Source organism: Balaenoptera acutorostrata, chromosome 11 (assembly GCF_949987535.1).
Source record: "Balaenoptera acutorostrata chromosome 11, mBalAcu1.1, whole genome shotgun sequence".
Taxonomy (NCBI): Eukaryota; Metazoa; Chordata; class Mammalia; order Artiodactyla; family Balaenopteridae; genus Balaenoptera; species Balaenoptera acutorostrata.
This window is the reverse complement of record NC_080074.1, coordinates 95,096,332-95,116,774: the sequence shown is the minus strand read 5'-3', so window position 1 is coordinate 95,116,774 and position 20,443 is coordinate 95,096,332. Positions and strand designations below refer to the sequence as shown.

Here is a 20,443-nt window from a genome sequence, read left to right as displayed (position 1 = left end):
CAATTATCTGGATTATTTCCTCAGGATAAATTTCCAGAGGAAATTCAGATTATATAAATATACAATTTATATAATCAATAGGAATAAAAATTTATATTACTTTTGATATGTATTGCAAATGCATTCCAAAAACTTTTACACTGATATCAAAAATAAATTTTTACAGCAGGACACTGGGTGTATTTCAAAGTCAAAGACAATTCTGTTAAATATTATTGGTTTGAGGAGCATAAGGTCAAATTTTGAAGAGTTCTTGCCTTTGTGGAAATACATCCTGAAAAAGTTAATGATGAAATGATACTGAGGTTTGCTTCCAAATAATCTAGAAGGCAGATTGGAGTAGCTTCATAGAAGTAATAAGATCAAACTTGTTTTGATAATTTTTGAAGCTGGGTTATGGGGGTGTGGGAGTTTATTATATTATTGTCTTTACTTCTGTGTATGTTTGAACTTTTCCCATAATAACAATTAAAAACAGAAAGAAAGAAAGAAAAAAGAAAAACCATGACCCTGTCCAAGCTTCTGATGTTTGGTCATTAGTGCTCTCTAAGGTTTTACCTTTCTCCAATGTGTCTCTTGTCCTCACTACCCATATTGGGTCCAGCTATCCTGCAAGGTTCACTTATCTGGGAGTGTGGGTATAGGGTATGGGTAAAGTCAGAAGCTTTTCAGGAGAAAATAACAGCTACTAACTAGTTCTGAGCTTCCTTCTTTAATTTAAATCAAAACCATGGCCTTTCATTAAAAAAAAACAAGGTTGATCATGGTGTGATGACACTCTGATATAAGTCTTTAAAAGAGTATTTCCTACCAGAAAGCAGAATATCGAGGTCATGCACCAGCATTTATCAAATGTTCACTTGAGAAACCTCTGCCATATGCCTTGAGTAGACAATGTTCCTTGCCCTCAAGAAGATAACAGTCTATTTGGAGACACACAGCAAAGGCCCAGTGATATTTAAATGTAATATAACTTATGAAGGAGCATAGCACTATACATTAACTAGAATTAGATCACACATTCATATTTTCACAGATACTAAATGCTTAAATTAATGTTAAAGACATGAAAGGAAATGTTACATTCCATGTAAGCAACACACATTCACACAGGGGTCATTTCATCCTTATTCTTTTCTAAAATTGATGTCTTTATGACTTTATCATCCCCTCTGACTTAATTATATAAGCTGTTAATTTTCTTCTTTCCTGGTGTCTTCAGAGACATAAATGATCACCAGGAACATGTCATGGGATCTGCTTAAAAAAGGTTGTTTTGTTGCTTTATTATAGTTATGACTAGGATTCAAGTCTGACCTGTTACTGCAAACACACTTTAATATGGAGAAACAGAGTATTATATCAATACTGATAGAAATACCCATATTGCTTACCTTGCCGTGTTTCTGAGTTCAGTGGTCCCAGCAGTTGTTGGGGAGTATTGTTGCAGTGCTTTTTCATCTGGTTTCAACTGGATGTTTCTAATGGAATGTGATGACTTACAGGCTTTGCTAGTCTCTGCTGGGTCCCTCTGCCTGTCTGGTTCATCGACTGTTTCTGCATGGTTTAGTTCTCAGAATTCTTTTATTTTCTATATTAATATAAGCTTGGTATATATTAAGTAATATTAATTATAAGTAATAATTATAATATTTATTATAATAATTATAAGTAATTAGTAGTGCAATGGTAAAACATTAAAATTTTTGTTCTTTAATGGACTTTTTTGTTGTTGAAAAGTGCTATCCAACTGAGCTAATTCAATTCAGTAGACAAGATGCCTCTTTGATTGAAGCTGTCAGATTTTGGGTTCCCATCATGTCAACTTTTCCAGATATTAAACTTCCTTTAGCTTCTGTTGCATTTTGTACCTGTTGCTGATTGATCTAAATTCTCAAGAGATATAGATACAGATATTTTCAGCCAAATGTGTGTTTTGTGTGTGTGCTCTTCTTTCCTGGCTGGAAGTTCTGCTCTTTATCACTATCTCTCTTGTTATCTTGGTTAATTGACTTGACAATATAAAAACCTTAAAGATCAACTTGACTCCTTTCCCTTAATGCTTAGATCAGAGTCTCCCATGCTTCTTTCTCTAGATTCTGTCCTAATCTCCACTGATTCCTCTACAGCAAAGACACATCAGAAGCAAGAAAATCACTCAGCCTCAGTATAACTTACTGGAAAGACCATGGGCTTTAGAATTGTACAGTCCCTATTTTGTGTACCCAGAGTACCACTTACGAGCCATGTAAACCTGGGAAAGTAATTTAATCTCTCTACTTTTTTTCATAGATGTCATGTGAGTACTAGTTTGTAATTTATGGATTGGCATAAAAGGACTATGAGATAATAAATGTAAAACACTTGGCCAGTGCCTGTTTTATGGCAAAAACTGACTAAATGATAGCTATTCTTATGTTAACAACAAAAATTCCTGTTGTTATTGAGTGGGTAGAGGATTCGGAATCAAGATGCCAGCTAGGAGACTTGTGTTGTAAAATCTAAAGGTGCTGCCCTATAGTTGTAAAGAAGGACCAAGTGGGGTATTATTTTACTTTTGTCCCTCTGGGTCATTTTTCATTTGACATAGCCTAGGGCCCCACCATATAGGAACATGGGGAAAAAGGGAAAAAACTATTTGTGGCCAGTGTAGCCGAAGTATGTATGGATGAATAAGTAGGATTTCAATAGATGTGTAAGGAGGTTGGGTATGAAGGAGATGATGCAGGTGAAGGGAAAACTGTGAACAAAAAACTGTGGAGCATTTTCAGGGAACAAAATTAATCCACTATGCTGGTGGTACAGAGTATATGTGGGAGCAGTGAAGGGAAGGCAAGTAGTGGAAAATTGAGAGCAGTTTGTTGATGGCCTTAGATGCCATGCTAGGAAATTGTATTTTATTCTTTAGGCAATACTGAACCATTGAAGGTTTTTGGTTATGGGATAATATTAGGAGGTTTGGATTTCAGGAAAGTCAGTTTATACAAACTGGATTAGTGGGTATGGACAATAAAGCATGGGTTACCAACTCCAATACCTATAGTAACTGGACAAGATATGTAAGTAATTGAAACACTTAGTGTAAGACAATAGGGTATAGAGGGTGAATGTCTAGTCTAAAGGGGACAACCTCAGCTCTAGGAAATTTCTCCAACTCAGAAAAAGGACTTAATGCTACCAGTTAATATCATTTTTTCAATAATCAGTAGAAATCCAGATTTCTATGTTTCAATTTTCAAATTTGCAACTGATAAAAAGTTTGAAAATACACTGTGGTAGGTCAAACAAAGCATATCTGCTGGTTAGATTTTGCCTGTGGATTGCCAGTTTGTGACCCCTTGACAAAAATATTGAGACCAAATGTGAGACCATTAAAGTTGTCTAGATGAGAGTTAACTGGAGTAGTAGTTATGGGAATGGAAGGGAGGGGATGGATTGAAATAAGTTCAAAGGGAGTTTACAAATTTTAGGGACTGATTTAATGTGAGGAAGAGAAAAGGAAAAGGGATTTGAGCCTCAATAATGAGGCAAGGATTAAGAGGAGAAAGTGTTTTCTGAGGAGATGAGAGCAGTTTTGGATAATTGTATGGCATATACTGGTGCAGTCACCATGTGGAGATTACCAGTAGGTAGTTGGAAATGTAGATCTGGAGATCGGGAGAATTGCTGAGCCTACGTAATGAGGTTTAGGAGTCATCTGCATACAGATGGCATTTGTAGTTATGAGATCTTGAAGGGAGAAAGTGTACAATATAATGGGGGCCAAAAACACAGCCTTGTGGCACTTAGGAGACTGGAGAGGCATTGGTGGTATAAGGAAGGGAAACCTATAAAATAAATAAATGCTTAGAGAGGATATAGAAGGACCAGAGTTATACAGCATCATGGAGCCCTCAAGAGGAAGTAATCTTGAAGTAGGAAGAGGTATTCAGCAATTTTAATAATGCAGAGAACTCAAGATGGTTAAGGCCTGGAAATAGGCCAAGAGATTTGATAATTAGAAGTTATTGGTGCCCTACAGGAAAATAGTAAGGGATAGAATAAATTACAAAGAATCTCTCTCTTGAGAAATTTGAGAATTAAAGGAAGGAGTGGGATGGAATCATTACTTGAAGAGAAATCAGAGTCAAACTTTTTTTTTAAAACTGAATAGGGCAGTTTTTTTTTGTTTTTGTTTTTGTTTTTTTGCTGCGCCATGTGGCTTGCAGGAGCTCAGTTCCCTGACCAGGGATTGAACACAGGCCACAGCAGTGAAAGCCTGGAATCCTAACCAACTGAGTAGGGAACTGAGTATGCATGTAGTTAAAGGAGAAGGAAAAATAAAGAGGGAGTGATGGAGGATGCAAGATGTATTAGTCAGCTTGGGCTGCCATAACAAAATACCATAGACTGGGGGCTTGGACAACAGAAGTTTTATTTTCTCACAGCTCTGGAGTCTGGGAAATATAAGATCAAAGTACCAGCCCATTCAGTTTTTGGTGAGGGCTCTCTTCCTGATTTGCAGGCAGTCACCTTCTTGCTGCATCCTCACAAGGTGGAGAGAGTGAGGGAGGGAGCTCTCTGGTGTCTCCTCTTACAAGGACACTAATCCTTTCGTACCAGGGCCCTGCCCTTATTACTTCATTAACCTTAATTACCTCCTAAAGGACCTGTCTCCAATTACAGTCATGCTGGAAATCAGGGTGTCAACACATGAATTTTGGGAGGACTTCAGTTCACAGCACAAGAGAAAAGGGGAGATGATTGATAGAGCAGAATTCTAGAGGAAATACCAAAAGAGGATTGTGAACATTGGTTAGAAACATTAACATTTTTCTCTACTGCAGAAGAAGACGAGTTGTAATGAAAGTACAGAAAGGACAGGACAGACATTGGGAGTTTGTATTAGATGGCCTTGATCTTCTTTGGAATATTCCATTCTCTACCTCCTCAGTCTGCTCTTATCCACCTTTCAGAGTTACTTTATAGTTTATATATTCTGTCCATGATTTTTAGTTGTCATCAGTAGGAAAGATTGGATGGAGTGTGCTTGCTCTATCTTAACTGAAACCAGAGCCCCTCTATGTAATTTTTAATGTTTTATCCAATCTTTTTCACTAGATTGGATAGGTATTGAGGGTAATACCTGCGAATACTGTCACTCCATATGTCAGCATATCTAATTCAGGATCTAGCATGCAATATTTGATATGTGGTTTAAATTTAACAAACCCCCCCCCCGATTCTACTCTGTTTTAATTATTTTTAATTAAAGCACAAGATCATTTCTGTTTTAAAGCTTGTTTAGCTTTCCAACCTTTGATAAGAGTTTTTCTCATGTTCAGATTATACTTTCAGTCTCTTTAGGGTTGACAAATATACTTTTAGTTTTCATTTGGATTACTACTTGTTTTACAGTGCTGAAACATTTCTGCTGAAGAAATGTCTTCAGGGTCAGAAAAGGATAAAGAGAGGCTCGTTCAAGCTGCCAAAACCTTCTTCTTCCACATGCAAGATCTTGCTTCCTTCACAAATGCACTCACCGAATTGTTTAACAGCAGTATGAACACTCAGATCTTCTTGACGGCTGTGAAAGAAGATGGTAATGTTAAGGATGTCTTTGAATAGATGCTCAAAACTTTTAAGGAGATGCAATCTGCAGTGGTGGCACAGCAGGACAAAATGCAAAGTGAACCTTTATGTTCCAAGATTGCAACAGCTATGTGCTCTGTGCTTGAGAAGAGTAGCAGTGTAAAGGAGTTGCAACAGTCAGCCAAAGAAATGTTCAAAAATGTCCATACACCGGTCATTGCCTCTGTGCTGAATAATGGTAACATCCTTGAGAGTTTGGAATCTTCTCTTTCACTCTTGATGAAATATCCCATCATGAATCTTCAGTTAAGTGACTTCTATAGAAAAGACACCAAAGAGCAATCAGATGATACCACATCTGAGAAAAGCCCAAGTCCTGGTCCATCCAAAGCCACTACAATAGACACCTTGAAAAAGTTGCAGGATGCACTAAACACTGAGAATGCCAAGGATACCATCGAGTCAGCTGCAGAGCAGATGGAGCAAATTGTCAAAACTATGGGAGCAATCTTAGAGATCCTCCAAAAAGCCACAAAAACTATGGAAACCAAGTTTTCTGTGTTTAAGAAAGCCAAGGACTAGTAGGAGTGCAACAGTAGTGCTCATTTCTGTCAGAAAACCAATTCAAATCCTGCGAGTGTTTATAGGACTTTCTAAGACCTTGGATGCCAGACATGTGGTCTGTTGGGACATGAGTTTGAAGAGTAGTCACCTGGCAAAGCGTTTACCTCAAGTTTTGCTTTATTCAAATAAAAATAAATAGTCAAAGAAACCCTGCTTGAAATGGCAGTTACTGAAAAGAATATATTGTTCAAAAAAATCAAGTATGGTATTATATTTGAGGATGTTTCTAAACATTGTATTTCATCTTAAAGCATAATTGAAATAACCCTCAACTAATTCCCACTCTTAGTAATTCTATTTCTAGTTCCTACAGTGCGAATTCCAGGTAAACGTGTACACTATCACTAAATAATCTGGTTCAGGCCTAGGAAACAAAACTTTTGCATTTTTGTCGCTCATATACCAATTTCTGTACACTTCAGTGGCTTGCCTATCATAAACCATCACTAAATACTTTTGATATGATTTATCCAGAAGTAAATAAGAATAATGAATGAGGAGTAATAGCATTTTCATGCCTATGTGAATAGGGCCAGAGCAGATGAGTTATTCTTTGTCTCCTACTGAAGTCTTATGATTAGGAGATAATAGAGGTTGAAAAATGGAAATACTCTAACATTTTACACAAAAAAAGGCCTAGTGCTTGTTACTTGACTGTAATAGAAGTAGGATTTCTGAGATGTGCTTGTATTGGGGAAAAAAGTTAGACAAATCCATTTGCCTACCAAAAAGTCTTGAGCTCTCATGAATTGCAAATGAGTGTATGCTCTCAAGATTGCCATATTTCAAAAACAAACAACCCAATCAAAAAATGGGCGGAAGACCTAAATAGACATTTCTCCAAAGAAGACATACAGATGGCCAAGAGGCACATGAAAAGTTGCTCAACATCACTAATTATTAGAGAAATGCAAATCAAAACTACAATGAGGTATCACCTCACACCAGTCAGAATGGCCATCATAAAAAACCTACAAACAACAAATGCTGGAGAGGGTGTGGAGAAAAGGGAACCCTCTTACACTGTTGATGGGAATGTAAATTGATACAGCCACTATGGAGAACAGTATGGAGGTTCCTTAAAAAACTACAAATAGAACTACCATACGACCCAGCAATCCCACTACTGGGCATATACCCTGAGAACACCATAATTCAAAAAGACACATGTACCCCAATGTTCATTGCAGCACTATTTACAATAGCCAGGATGTGGAAACAACTTAAGTGTCCATCAACAGATGACTGGATAAAGAAGATGTGGTACATATATACAATGGGATATTACTCAGCCATCAAAAGGAACAAAATTGGGTCATTTGTAGAGATGTGATGGACCTAGAGTCTGTCATACAGAGTGCAATAAGTCAGAGAAAAACAAGTATCGTATCATTAACGCATATATGTGGAATCTAGAAAATGGTACAAATGAACCTATTTGCAGGGCAGGAATAGACACAGACGTAGAGAACAGATGGGTGGACACAGGAGGGAAGGGAAGGGTGGGATGAATTGGGAGATTAGGATTGACATATATACACTACCATGTGTAAAATAGATAGCTAGTGGGAACCTGCTGTATAGCACAGGGAGCTCAGCTCGGTGCTCTGTGATGATCTAGATGGGTGGGATGGGGTGGGGAGGGAGGTCCAAGAGGGAGGGGATATATGTATACATATAGCTGATTCACTTCATTGTACAGCAGAAACTAACACAACATTGTAAAGTGATTATACTCCAGTTAAAAAAAAAAGATTGCCATATTTCACATGATACCTAATAGGAACTTTGTTAAGAACAAGAAAGGCAATTAATAACTCTAGTTTGTTTTTTTTTCTTTTTAAGAAGTATGGAATTTACTACTTTAAAAGCAGTTAACTCTAGTTCTCTATTGGAATTTTCCTTTCTGAGAATACCTAAGATTTTTCCTCATTTCAACATTTTCTTGTTTAAAATTTTAAATCCTATTTTCTCTTTAAATAAATGCTTGCTTCTTATCTAAATCTCAGAGGAGCTAAGTAGCCTGGACTTTCAGAATTCAAAGGTATGGAACTAGCTCTCACCTTCACCCCATTTAGCCCAATTAGTAGGGTCTTTAGAGACCTAGCAATCCCGCATCACCCCACTTATCTTGTCTACTACCTGAAAGAAGAGTCGGGGAACATTCCCAGCTGTGAAGTTCGATGATTTATACTTCTTTTTAACTGTTTGCACATAATGGGGACTTAATATATCTTTGATATTTCCTTGGTAATTAGATTTTTTTTTCTCCTTTATCTCCACATACATACACTTGTTTTCCTAACAAATGTGCTTAAATTTGTGATGAAGGCTTAAAATCTAATTTGCCATAAAGTCCTCTGTGAATTAACATATGAGTTTAAATTTTAACTTTTGTAATACTTTAGAAGAAACCTGTGTGCAACACCCCATTACTGGCAGTCAATGAGATTCCACTAACATCTTTCATTAACCTTCCCTTTTGTTTCTTGGGTTTCCATGTTTCCTCCCATCTGAGACTACATTGGTTTGGTCTTGAATGATGATAAAAATCTCTAAAAAAAATTTAAAAATAATAAAATTGCTTGACATCAGGGGAAAAAAATCTCTAAAGAAATTTCACACCTTAAGTATGCCTCTGGGGCTCAACGCTTTCTCATTTGATGAATTTGTCCTTTGCTTTCTAACTCAAGAGTCTCTGATTTGTTCCTAATATTTAGGATCATTAAATAAAAAATAAGGGAAAATCATTGTATTCATCATAACACTCCTTCAATTATTTAAGATAGAAAATTTAATTCAAATTATTGAAGCAAAGATATAATTTATTGATTTATGTCATGAAAAAGCCCATGGTATCCAGTTTCAGGCATAGTTGGATTTAGGGGCACATAGACGCTCACCAAGATTCACTTTCTTTTCATTTCTCAGCTCTTCTTTCATGTGTTAGCTCCATTCTCAGGAAGATAGGGTCTCTCTTCTCAGTAGCAAGATAGCTGCTAGCGATTCTAGGCTCATATTCTGCTTTCACTAATCTCCACTCAAAAAAAAAAAAAAAAAAAAGGCCCCAGCCCCAATTCCAATAAAGTACCCTGATTATGTCTCACAGGCTCAGATTGAGTCATTTTCTACCCAACATGAATCTCTGTATCCATGAAGAAGAAATATACCTACAGGTCTACCCATAGGCAGTGGACTGAGCCAGCTCTGAATCAGTTGATAGCTGGGCAGAATGATTCTTTACGGGTATTCAGGGTGCCCTGACTGGAATAAAGCAAAAGGGTACAGGGAAGGCAAAAACCACAACCTTCCTTTATGCTCTACTTTTGGAAGAGATGATGACACAGGTCAAAAATGAGAGAGAAGCAATAACTATGGGAGTAGGGATGCACTTTTTGCTGGAAGCTGTGAAAACAAAAAAACAAAAAGAGTTAGAGATGTTTTAGGTAGCAGAGATTTTTTTTTAAAAACCACCTCATTTCTTCTTTGGTTCACTTTTTAAACTTAGGAAATTCCTAACAAAAATATTTGAAGCTAGCAATTTTTTAAAAATTTATTTATTTTTTATACAGCAGGCTCTTATTAGTTATCTATTTTATACATATTAGTGTATACATGTCAGTCCCAGTCTCCCAATTCATCCCACCTGCCCTGCCACTTTCCCCCCTTGGTGTCCATACGTTTGTTCTCTACATCTGTGTCTGTATTTCTGCCTTGCAAACCAGTTCATCTGTACCATTTTTCTAGATTCCACATATATGCTTTAATATATGATATTTGTTTTTCTCTTTCTGACTTACTTCACTCTGTATGACAGTCTCTAGGTCCATCCATGTGTCTACAAATGACCCAATTTCGTTCCTTTTTATGGCTGAGTAATATTCCATTGTATATATATACCACATCTTCTTTATCCATTTGTCTGTTGATGGGCATTTAGGTTGCTTTCATGACCTGGCTATTGTAAATAGTGTGAAGCTAGCCACTTTAAAAAAAATATTCTCTCTTAGAGTTCTCTAACTGACAGCTTGCTTATTTTGCAGATGATAAAACAGGTACCAAGAGGTTAAGAGGTGTACCTCAGGTACCCAGCAAGTTGGGGGTAGAGATCTCCGGATTTCCCATCTTTATCATCATCAGCAGCAGAATTATTACCATTACCATCATCCCCATCTTAATTATCACCATCTTTATCACCATTATGAAAGTGAACATTGATTAAAGGCTTACTCTGTGCTGGGATCATTTTAAGCACTTGCTATAAATTAACTCATTTAATCCACACAAAAACTAGGAGGCATTTATCCTCATTATCTTCATTTTTTAGTTGATAAAACTGTGACACAGAGATGTGAAGAAACTTGTCAAACAACACGCATCTAGTAAGTAGTGTAGGCAGCCATCAAACTTAGGCAGTCTGGCTCAACTCTGTATTTTTAACCACTGTATTATCTCTCCATATATTGCATGTCCATTCATCAGATTTTTTTTATTACAAGGTGAGCAAAAACAATTCACACAGTCCTGTTTGGTGTGTGTGTGTGTGTGTGTATACTGCCTACACATACACACTCTTCATGGGAAATGTTAGCAGCCACTAAGATGTGGCTGATGGAAGAAACACTGAAATATAAAAAATTATTGTCAGGTATAACTACTAATTGGGAGTACAATGGGATAAGGATATAGAATGAGATGGAAGATGTAAACCTTTAAAAAATGCTCTAGGGCTTCCCTGGTGGTGCAGTGGTTAGGAGTCTGCCTGTCAATGCAGGGCACACGGGTTCAAGCCCTGGTCCAGGAGGATCCCACATGCCGCGGAGCAGCTACGCCTGTGGGCCACGGCTGCTTAGCCTGTGCTCTAGAGCCCGCGAGCCACAACTACTGAGCCCACGTGCCTAGAGCCTGTGCTCCGCCACAAGAGAAGCCACTGCAATGAGAAGCCCATGCACCGCGGTGAGGAGTAGCCCCCGCTTGCCACAACTAGAGAGGGCCCATGTGCAGCAACGAAGACCCAATGCAGCCAAAAATAAAATAAATAAATAAAATTTTAAAAATGCTCTAAAGAGTGGAATCTCCTTTTCAACCAGCCTTTGCTGATTATTTAGCATAGAAAAGACATTTGAGGTAGAAAATCATTCAACTTTGTGATTGCCTCAATTGTTTGATGACCATATTGTTTGATAGGATGATTAGATGATGGGGAGTTTCCTGGAATTGAGTTTCCTGGAATTTCTATTTGGAAAATTACCAACAGTAATTTTCAAAACCCCACTTTTCTTAGATAAGAAAAATTAATAATGCATACTTATTTCTAAGCTTTTGTCAAAGTTTGTGTTAAAATTGTATTATCTGAATTCTCACAGGGACCTAGGAACGATCAATACCACTTTAGCAGGTCACTCCTTAGAATGATTCTTAAGCATTTTCTGTTTTGTTTTCTCTTCATTGAGGCTAGAGATCACACGGACCTCTAACCCCACCCTTTCTCACTTTTTCATGGGATAAGATTCTACTGAAGAGTTGTCAGCAACTGATTGACAAGGAAACAATGTAACAGAAAGATTATGATTTGAGGGTGTAATTGGCTTTGGTATTGAAGCTGTACCCCTAGATGCTTGACTGTGATCATTTTTGTTACTTTCATTGGGCCTCAGTTTTCTCATCTGTAAAATGAGAGCACCTCCAGGTTTTTGGAAATACTAGGATCACCACCACTACTCTTCACTTTGCTTCACTGTGATTATGCTAATGTTCAAGTAAGAGACACATATAGAGACATTACTATGTGGTAATCATACTCATCCTTCAAAACCACCTCTTAAGCTCCCTTCATAATAACTAGGATATTAAAAATAGCTTATTTCAATTTTATTTTCTCAGGTTAAAGTAACTTTTCTTTCCTAACTCTCTTGATACTTTTTCTCTACCTCTCATACGGTCATTATCATTTCTACCTCACATTATTATTATTATTATTATTATTATTATTATTATTTTCACACAGGCAGACAATATATTTAGGAGAATAAATGAAAAAAATCCGTGAATTAAATGAATTACGATCTACAAAATTTCTCATTTCAGAACAACTCACATTAACTTTACTTTTGTATTTGTCTTTACTTTTCTTCTAGACTATTCAATGCTTTTTATTCCCTCTGTCCCTCGGACAGTACTTTTCAAATTGGAGGTTGTGATCCCATTAATGGTTTGTGACATCAGTTCAGTAGGTCATGGCCATCAATCTTTAATAATGTAATAAAATAGGTTAAGATAAAAAACACTAGTTAAACGAACGTGAAAAGATCAACTACTATCTTGTTATATATACATTTGTGTGAACATATTTGTATATTTATATGAATGTGAAGTGTGTTTATAATGTCAATAGTCAGAGTCACAGAAGATTGAAACCAATTGTAGGTTCTCAATAACATTTTTGAATGGCAAAATAAATCTCCTGAAAGTGACCTACAGAGAAAATTGTCCTGGACTTTTTGTCAGAAAAAATGGGAAAGGATCTCAGTTTTGTTATTTATAGCCTGCTTGAATAATCTTACAAAAACCATTTAACCTTTCTAATCCTCAGTGCTCACTTCATTATAGGGGGGTCAATAGCCCAAAGTACAGGTGGTTGTAAGAATTAAACAGATAATGTGTGTGAAAGCCTTTTGTAAACTAAATTTCTATACAAATACCATTTTATTGGTGTATTATAACCTGAATTTGGTCACCTCTGCCTTAGGTATACAGTCTGGGGAGAAATGCATAATTATTATGCCTTTTATCTCATGAAGTCTGAATCTGTGAGTTAGATTGTTCAGAAATACATATTCAATCTCTTGAAAAAAGCAAAAAAAAAAAAAAAAGGTAAAAGTGACATGCAGTATATCTAGTTAATCTTATTTGGTGGTAAATGTTATCTATAACCTCTTTCTGTCAAAATTTAGAGTGATGAGTGTTATTCTTTTAGAATGTTGTCTATGGGACTTCCCTGGTGGTCCAGTGGTTAAGACTCCGTGCTTCCACTGAAGGGGTCCCGGGTCCGATTCCTGGTGGGGGAACTAAGATCCTGCAAGCCGCATGGCATGGCCAAAAAAATGTATTTCTTCTGTCTCTTCCTTTCTTTCTATTCTAACTGTCAATATTACTGAAGTAGACATTTGTGCTATTAAACTATTATCCCAGCTCCATGTGCAAAGTACTTTCCCAGAATTTTTCAATTGTGTTTGAGAGGGTGGGTAACAAGTGCTATCACAACATTCCCTCCAGGCAAGTATTGCCCCCATATTATAAATGAAGAAACAGGCTCAGAGTTGTCATTTGCACAAGGCCACAGACCTACTAATATATGCCCAGCTTTCACTGGTTCCACCATCTCTGCTCTACCCATCATGCCCTGTGGTCTCCAGATTCATCCAATTACTCATTCTTTCATCCATTCGTCTGAGACAGACATGCTACTTCAAGGTAAGTGTGATGCCACAAATTGGGAAAATTACTTTGGGATAACTGAAGCCCAGAGTAAAAGAAAATAGGAAACTGTAGGTTAATAAAATAAAGACTTACAATGGTAATAGTAATAGTAGCTAAAGAGTTTTGATTACTTCCTTACAGGTGCCACATACGGTTCTAAGAGCTTTTGCATGCGTTCATTCGTTTTCTCTTCACCAGAATCTTACAAGGTAAGTTTTATTTTTAAAAATTGTTCCCATTTTACATATAAAGAAACTGAGGCACAGAGAGACTCAGCCATTTGCCTGTATTCTCACTGCTAGTAACTGGCAAGATTAGCATGTAAAACCACACTGACTACAAACAATTGACTACATTTTTTCTAGAAACATGCTTAAGAATTTTAATTATGTGAAACATTTTCGCAAATAAACCCCTCTTCTTTGTGAATCCAATGATACAGAACAGAGCATGTATTTGAGTGTCTACAGATTTTTGGCACAGATTATTTTGCTGAAAGAAGCAACATTTAAGGACAAATAACTAACATAACATATTTTGAGTCTTCCAATGGGCCTGAAAACATGTTTCTATGGTAACAAGTATAGGTCATGGGACGGGTGAGAGAAGAATTAGAAGAAAAAGCTATTAGTTTAGAATGTCTTAAACAATTTTTCTTTTGCCAACTCACTCCCGTCAATGTGTTATGCTACCAATTTGACCTCTTGACTCTTTGAAGGCCACAGATTCCTAGGAACTCTTTGAACTTGAGAACTTCAGTTACAACTTAATGGAAGCAATTTTGAAATACATTGAAGGACTGGGGAAGCTCTGCTCTTTGATCTACTGTCTCTTCATTGGGAGAACTTCAGTGTCCCTGGTTGACCCATTTTAAATGCCTTCATGTTGCTTTTCACATATTGCGTCTGTCAGATTAAAAGGGAAGCGGAGGAGGAAACATAAGTCACTGGCTCACAGGGACTTTTGGGGACATAGAATAGTTTGTGGCTTCTGCTGGTGAAAAAATCGAAAGGAGAAGAAACAGTTTCCTGAGAGGATTCCAGTTTCATGAGAAATTAGATTCTGTGAATTCCCCAGGCTGAGGTGAACGGTTAGTCCAGGTGATTGGTCAGAAGTCAAGTGGGCAACAGCACCCATCTAGAAAAACAGGGCTGGGGAGACCACTGACCTTACTCCCTCCCAGTGAAGGACTCTCAGATAAGAAAAACATGCCGCCTCCCTTCTCCCATTGTTCATGTTTACATCAATCTAATACTGCTCCAGGATGTTGCAATAAGCAGAGTGTTACTTATCAGTTAATGGAAATGACTGTCTCTGGCCTTACATATAGGCCAGAGTGAGCAGGACCTTGACCTCAGTGTGGATGCCAGTTTGAGGACATTTGCAACACTGCAGCCCTGACGTGTTGAGAAATGCTGACAGGCTGAATTATTAACAGCAGCAGTGATGATGGGGTAGAGGAAGATTTGGGAATATTTCAAAGGTAGACCCTGTAGCTGGGCTGCAGTTGACTTTGAGTGTAAACGAATGCACATGTGGATAAGGACAGTCTTCCTCTTTCGGAATCAAACAGGGTACAGCATTTGCTACCGAATTTGCACAGCATTTGCTCTGTCAAACGACTGTGGCTGGCAACATACAAGGATAAAATGGAATCAGTCACATGTTTTTCTAAAAAGAGACTAACATATTTTTATTGTGATAACCCTCATTTCTCCTGCTTTGGTTCATTTTTCACAATATCACCAAGGATCTTGCTACAATACTGATCTGATTGATACTCCATTCCTTATAGACTTCTAATGGTTTCTCACTACTTACAGCATGAAGTTTGAAAGTCCTTGGCATGGAATACAAGAGTTGTTTTTTAAACAATCTGGCCCCATCAGAACTCTCCAGCCCCTATGAGTCTCCTACTTCCTTTCTACTCTTGGCCTCTTCCTCTGTCCTACACACCCTACATTCCAGCCATCCAGAATTTCAAAATTTCCCTGAAGATACCAGGCTGTTTGAAATCTCTGTGATTCAATATATGCTTTTTCTGCTTGAAATGACTTTTTCTCTCTTTTTTCACTGAAAACCCCCATTCCTACTTCAAGTCCCAAGTGGTCTCCTATTGTGAAGCCTTCTCACTTTCCCCAGAGAGAACGAGCAGCTTCCTTCACCGAGCAACCATAACCATTGCTTAAACATCTGGTGTATACTTAGCGCTTTTGTGTGTAGACATTTGTTCATATTTCCACTTCTCATTAGACTAAAAATCCTCATAGGATAGTAATTTTGCTTTATTCATTTTGTATCGCCTGGGTCCTCCTATCCCAGTTCCTGGAACAGAGAAGACGATTAATAGATAGGAGTGGATGAATAAATCACACCTCCTGTTTTATTTTTAGCACTTCTTGTTCATGAAATGACCATGACAAAAAATGAGCTTGAGGGAGAAGGTAAAATGCTATATTTTATGCACTACCTTTTCCAGTAGAGATATTTACTCTCTCTGTCTAGAATGCTCCGTATATCCGTGCCATTGCAAAGCACATTTTCCTACAGGTAGTTGAGGAGAAAGAAGAGAGGAGAAACCAAGAAACAAGGTGAGTTTTCTCTAATCTGCCAATTCCACCATTACTGAAGGCCAATATCCATGTTTTTGGCCTTTTCCCCCCAAGCTCACTCAGAAAAACAACTTTTATAAAAGAATAGTGATGTAGAAAATAAATTTATGGTTACCAGGAGGGAAAATGGGGGGAGGGATAAATTGGGAGATTGGGATTGATGTATACACCCTACTATATATAAAATAGCTAACTAATAAGGACCTACCGTATAGCACAGGGAACTCTACTCAATACTCTATAATGACCTATATGGGAAAAGAATCTAAAAAAGAGTGGGTATATGTATATGTATAACTGATTCACTTTGCTGTACACCTGCAACTAACACAACATTGTAAATCAACTATACTCCAATAAAAATTTAAAAAAGAAAAAGAAAAAATTAAAATTAATAAATAAATATTTCTTTGAAAAGATTAAAAAATAAATAGTGGCCTGCAATCCTGGTAAAAGTGGATTCAATTTGGATCAATAACAATACCTTTTAGCAGCTGACAGTTATACGTGCTCTGGGTCCCAGTTGACCGCAATTGCAACCAATTTCCTCTTGGGTGGTAGCTCGTATTTACAACTTCAAACAGCTCATAGGGAGGGACCAGGACCTCCTTCTTGAGAGAGAAGTCTTGTACAGGTGCCCCCAGGCAGGTCAATATGGTAAATAGAGTTTGGTCCCCAAACTTCTGTGCCTCTTCTCTCAGGAGAGAGGTGGGGAGGAATTGGCCAAAGCGAATGGTGGCACCCATGGGGGCTTCCAAGTAAACGGCCTTCACCTCATGGTGCACCTCATAACACAGAGAGTCATTCCTTGTGACAATCTCTTTCCTCAGCAGCTGGATTGCCGTGGTCAGGTAGTAGTGTAGATATTTGAAATGGAATGAATGTTTATATTGCTGGGGAGACCCAGCAGCACTGGCCATGGCTCTGGAGAAGTCTGAACGAACACTGTCGTTCGATGAATAAACCAAGATGGCCACAGCATGTGTAATAGTCATGTTCTCAGGGAGAGCTTTTCCTTGTCTCAACCAGGTTAAGTGTGCACGTTGCCAGACCCTGTGGTAATTCCTACCAGATTCTAGTTCTTTTGTAAAATAATCCCCTTGAATCAGGTCCTCCATGACTTGTTGGCTGCAGCCTTGGTACTGATCATCAAAGGAACTTGGTGCCAAGTCAAAGTCAATTTTAACTGCGACCTATAAGGAAAGAAAAATCTTGATTTTAATTTTTCAAATCCGATGGTGAATCTTGTTGACCTGAAGTAAATAGAGTGCCAGGTATTTCTGCAGCAAAGGTAGGTCTATTCAGGATCAGCAGAGAGTTGCAATTCAGGTTCGGTGACTGCGGTGCACCATGTACAAGTCCCTACAGGGCAAGGGAAGAAGAATGCTTTCATAGAGAAGAAAAGGAAGATGGGAGGGTATAGTAAACAAAGAGTTCATGGCTTTACATTCGCCCAGTCCTTGCCAGGAAAGAAGAGGTGTTTTTCTTCTTCCTGTTGGACTCTGCTATGTCGCAGGGCATGAGAGCTCCCCTTTCTGGTCTCCCGACTCTATTTAATTGAAGTTTCTGTTTTTTAAATTTTTACGGTGTGGTAGCAGATTTGCTACACTGTATAAGACCAAGTTGTCTGCTCAAAATCAGTATTTGCTGAAGTAAGTTTCACTCATAACCATTACACTGATCCAGTCCTTCCTGTATCTGTGACCCATGCTAGAGGTTGAATTTGGTTTGACAAATATTACTGAAAGCACAAAAAATCCTCATCTCCACACGGAGGAAGTGACCCTTTTTGTATCAGTGAAAACAGCCTTTTTGCATATTGAGTATTTTGAAGAAAAAAATTAATAATCAAAGTTTAATTATACTATGTTTCCTCTCCTAACCCCTTCACATTCTCACACGGGTGTTATAAGGAATATCTCTTTTATGAATACCTAAAACCTATATTAAGTCTTTGGCTTTGATTTAAGAAAAGACTTAAGTGATGAATAATGTTGGGTTCTCCAAGGGGCCCCCCAGTAAATGACAACCCTCTCCTCTGCTCAGGACTTGAAATATGAAGGCTAAAATATAATTTTTACTAGTGAATGAGAACACGTTGGAGCACCCATCTTTAGGTCTGATGGCCGGTGGGCTTGTTAAGGGTAAACCCCAGAATGAGCTGACTTGCCCACTTAGCTGCAGGCAGTATTGGATTGCAGACTGTCTAGGTGAGATTCTTGTCATGGGAGGAACACAGAACTCACGCCTTTTGCCACTGGGTTAATTCTCAGGAGGAAGAAGAGCAAACACAGCATATCCAGTTATTCTTCCTGACGTTACCAGTCAAGTAACGTCTGTCCACCTCCAGGGGAGCGATGTGAGGAAAGGGTTGGACAGAGGTCAGAGGGGTTCCTGGTAAAGTCCTTCTTAGAAACCAGGAGTGGGAAAAAGACATTTTCTCATGGGTAGCCAATGGAATATTACTTATTGATACCCAGTGCATATTAAATTAAAGTTAGAGATTTGAAGACAAGTTCATTACGTATCATCTGTCCATAATTGAGAGCCATATTTTTCAGTTATGTAAATTTCAAGGTGTTTCCTTCTTGGCAAAGAAATGATGCTTTCCTAATGAACAGTACTTACTAAGGAACATATTAAGAGATAAAATTCCATCCAGTGAATGTCAACAGTGTTGTAGCTGGAACCCCAAAGCATACCATTTGGTATTTTTACTATGTTATTTATGGTGAGAAGTCATCTAGTTGTGTGTAAACTGGAACAAAATTTTAAGACTGCTTAAATGATTTTAACCGATAATTCTTTATAGCAGATTTGCAAATAGTTCTACAGAATCTATTTAAGCCAAAACAAAATAAAAAATATCTTCTATCAATCCTTGTAAACTCCAAAACTTTAATCTATTACTAGATATCAAATGGGTATTCTGTTTTCTTTCTTTTTTTTTTTTTTTTTTAAAGTTGAGAGTTATGTTTTATTCGGTGGGAATTTTTAGGACTTCAAGCCCAGGAGATGGCATCTCAAGTAACCCCAAGAGAACTGCTCTGAGGAGGTGAGGGGGGAGCTAGGATATATCGGAGTTTTGTAACAAAGGGCAGGTATTCGGAACATGAAAAGATTACTGTTAATTAAAGAAAACCAGACATTAAAATTAAGGAATTTAGTGCTTTTCTATTTATGGGAAGATGCAAGAGTCTGGGCTCACTGAAACTGTTTTCTCTTAACATTGGTTATTTTTCATTATATAGAACTTTATAATGCCTCTTTTGAGTTGATCCATATGACACAGGATAAAGCCAAATAGACTTGGTTGATTTTGCTTTGTCCTACAGAAGCAATGTTTTACTTAAATTTTATGGAGAATCAAGAAAAAAATGCTATGCCTCTAGCTTCTGTGATGCCAAATCTGTAAACTGTAAAGAACTCCAATATTTTTAATAATCATTTTCAACCCTCTTTACCAGCATTACTTGTTAGTTAAAATGTCTAAGTGAAATTATATCCCAAGGGACTAAAGGTCATCTAAAGGTTGCACCAGGAGAATGCTCCATTGGAGCCCTGATCATAAAGAGATCACCTCCTCCGTGGTAACTCACCGTGGGTCTCTGCAGACTTGAGCACAGCAGCAGGAGAGGAAGTTGCCCTCTTAGGAGCCAGATTCTCACCTCGGGGGCTGCAGTATTTGGGAGAAGAATCCTTCTGCATCTGTTGGTCAAAGGGCAGCATTTGTTGGTGTTAAAAGCACTTCTTCGCCCTTGCAGCTTCATCCTGAAATCAGTTCTCAGGGTGCTCCTTTGGGGTTTTCTTGGGGTGAGTCTCAGCAAGAACCTTCCTCGCCTATGTCTATGTTGAGACTTCTGTTGACCACCACCAACTAGCAGTTTCCAAGGGAAGAAATCAACTCCAACTGACTTGCAAAGCTGAAATCTCTGTTGAATAGCCAGACTTGTGCACCAAATAAGGGATTCTGTAGTGAACTCAAATTAGTCTCCAACTTAAAAAAAATCCTGATCTGGTCTCTATGCCGGGAAATTCCAAAGTCTTGTTAAGAGTCAGGATCACCAGCTTAGCCTTAACTTTCTTAAGAAGGCAGGAAGGGGCTTCCTTGGTGGCACAGTGATTAAGAATCCACCTGCCAATGCAGGGGACACGGG

At 37.9% G+C, this 20,443-nt stretch overlaps 3 protein-coding genes across 3 annotated transcripts in view; 1 reads left to right on the top strand and 2 right to left on the bottom strand.

Moving 5' to 3' along the window:
* The window catches only part of SMCO3 (single-pass membrane protein with coiled-coil domains 3), a 7,978-nt gene extending 6,519 nt beyond the window's left edge, over positions 1-1,459 (bottom strand). The window contains exon 1 of the mRNA XM_007196034.2: positions 1,395-1,459. The gene's annotated coding sequence lies outside the window, so the exon portion shown is untranslated. The remainder of the gene's footprint in view (positions 1-1,394) is intronic.
* C11H12orf60 (chromosome 11 C12orf60 homolog) overlaps positions 1-6,329 on the top strand; it is a 14,934-nt gene extending 8,605 nt beyond the window's left edge. Inside the window, 1 exon segment of the mRNA XM_057557599.1 lies at positions 5,398-6,329. Within this exon segment, the coding sequence (XP_057413582.1) occupies positions 5,422-6,153 (732 nt within the window). The 5' untranslated portion in view covers positions 5,398-5,421 and the 3' untranslated portion in view covers positions 6,154-6,329.
* Positions 5,831-20,443, bottom strand: ART4 (ADP-ribosyltransferase 4 (inactive) (Dombrock blood group)). Its single transcript, XM_007196033.2, has 4 exons — positions 19,886-20,443; positions 16,771-17,479; positions 9,099-9,600; positions 5,831-5,888 (listed from the first exon to the last, which is right to left on the bottom strand). The coding sequence occupies exons 1-3, from the start codon at positions 20,054-20,056 to the stop codon at positions 9,509-9,511; spliced, it is 972 nt and encodes a 323-aa protein (XP_007196095.2). The 5' UTR covers positions 20,057-20,443; the 3' UTR covers positions 5,831-5,888; positions 9,099-9,508.

What these genes read in the sequence shown, in the direction of transcription:
- ART4 (XM_007196033.2), bottom strand. Translation starts at nt 20,056, where the DNA reads ATGAAGCTGCAAGGGCGAAGAAGTGCTTTTAACACCAACAAATGCTGC. An exon ending in CAAGTCTGCAGAGACCCACG is followed by an intron (nt 17,480 to 19,885) that starts GTGAGTTACCAC and finishes CTTTCCTTATAG; the next exon opens with GTCGCAGTTAAAATTGACTT. An exon ending in TAACTGTCAGCTGCTAAAAG is followed by an intron (nt 9,601 to 16,770) that starts GTATTGTTATTG and finishes TTGTTTTCACAG; the next exon opens with CTTCCAGCAAAAAGTGCATC.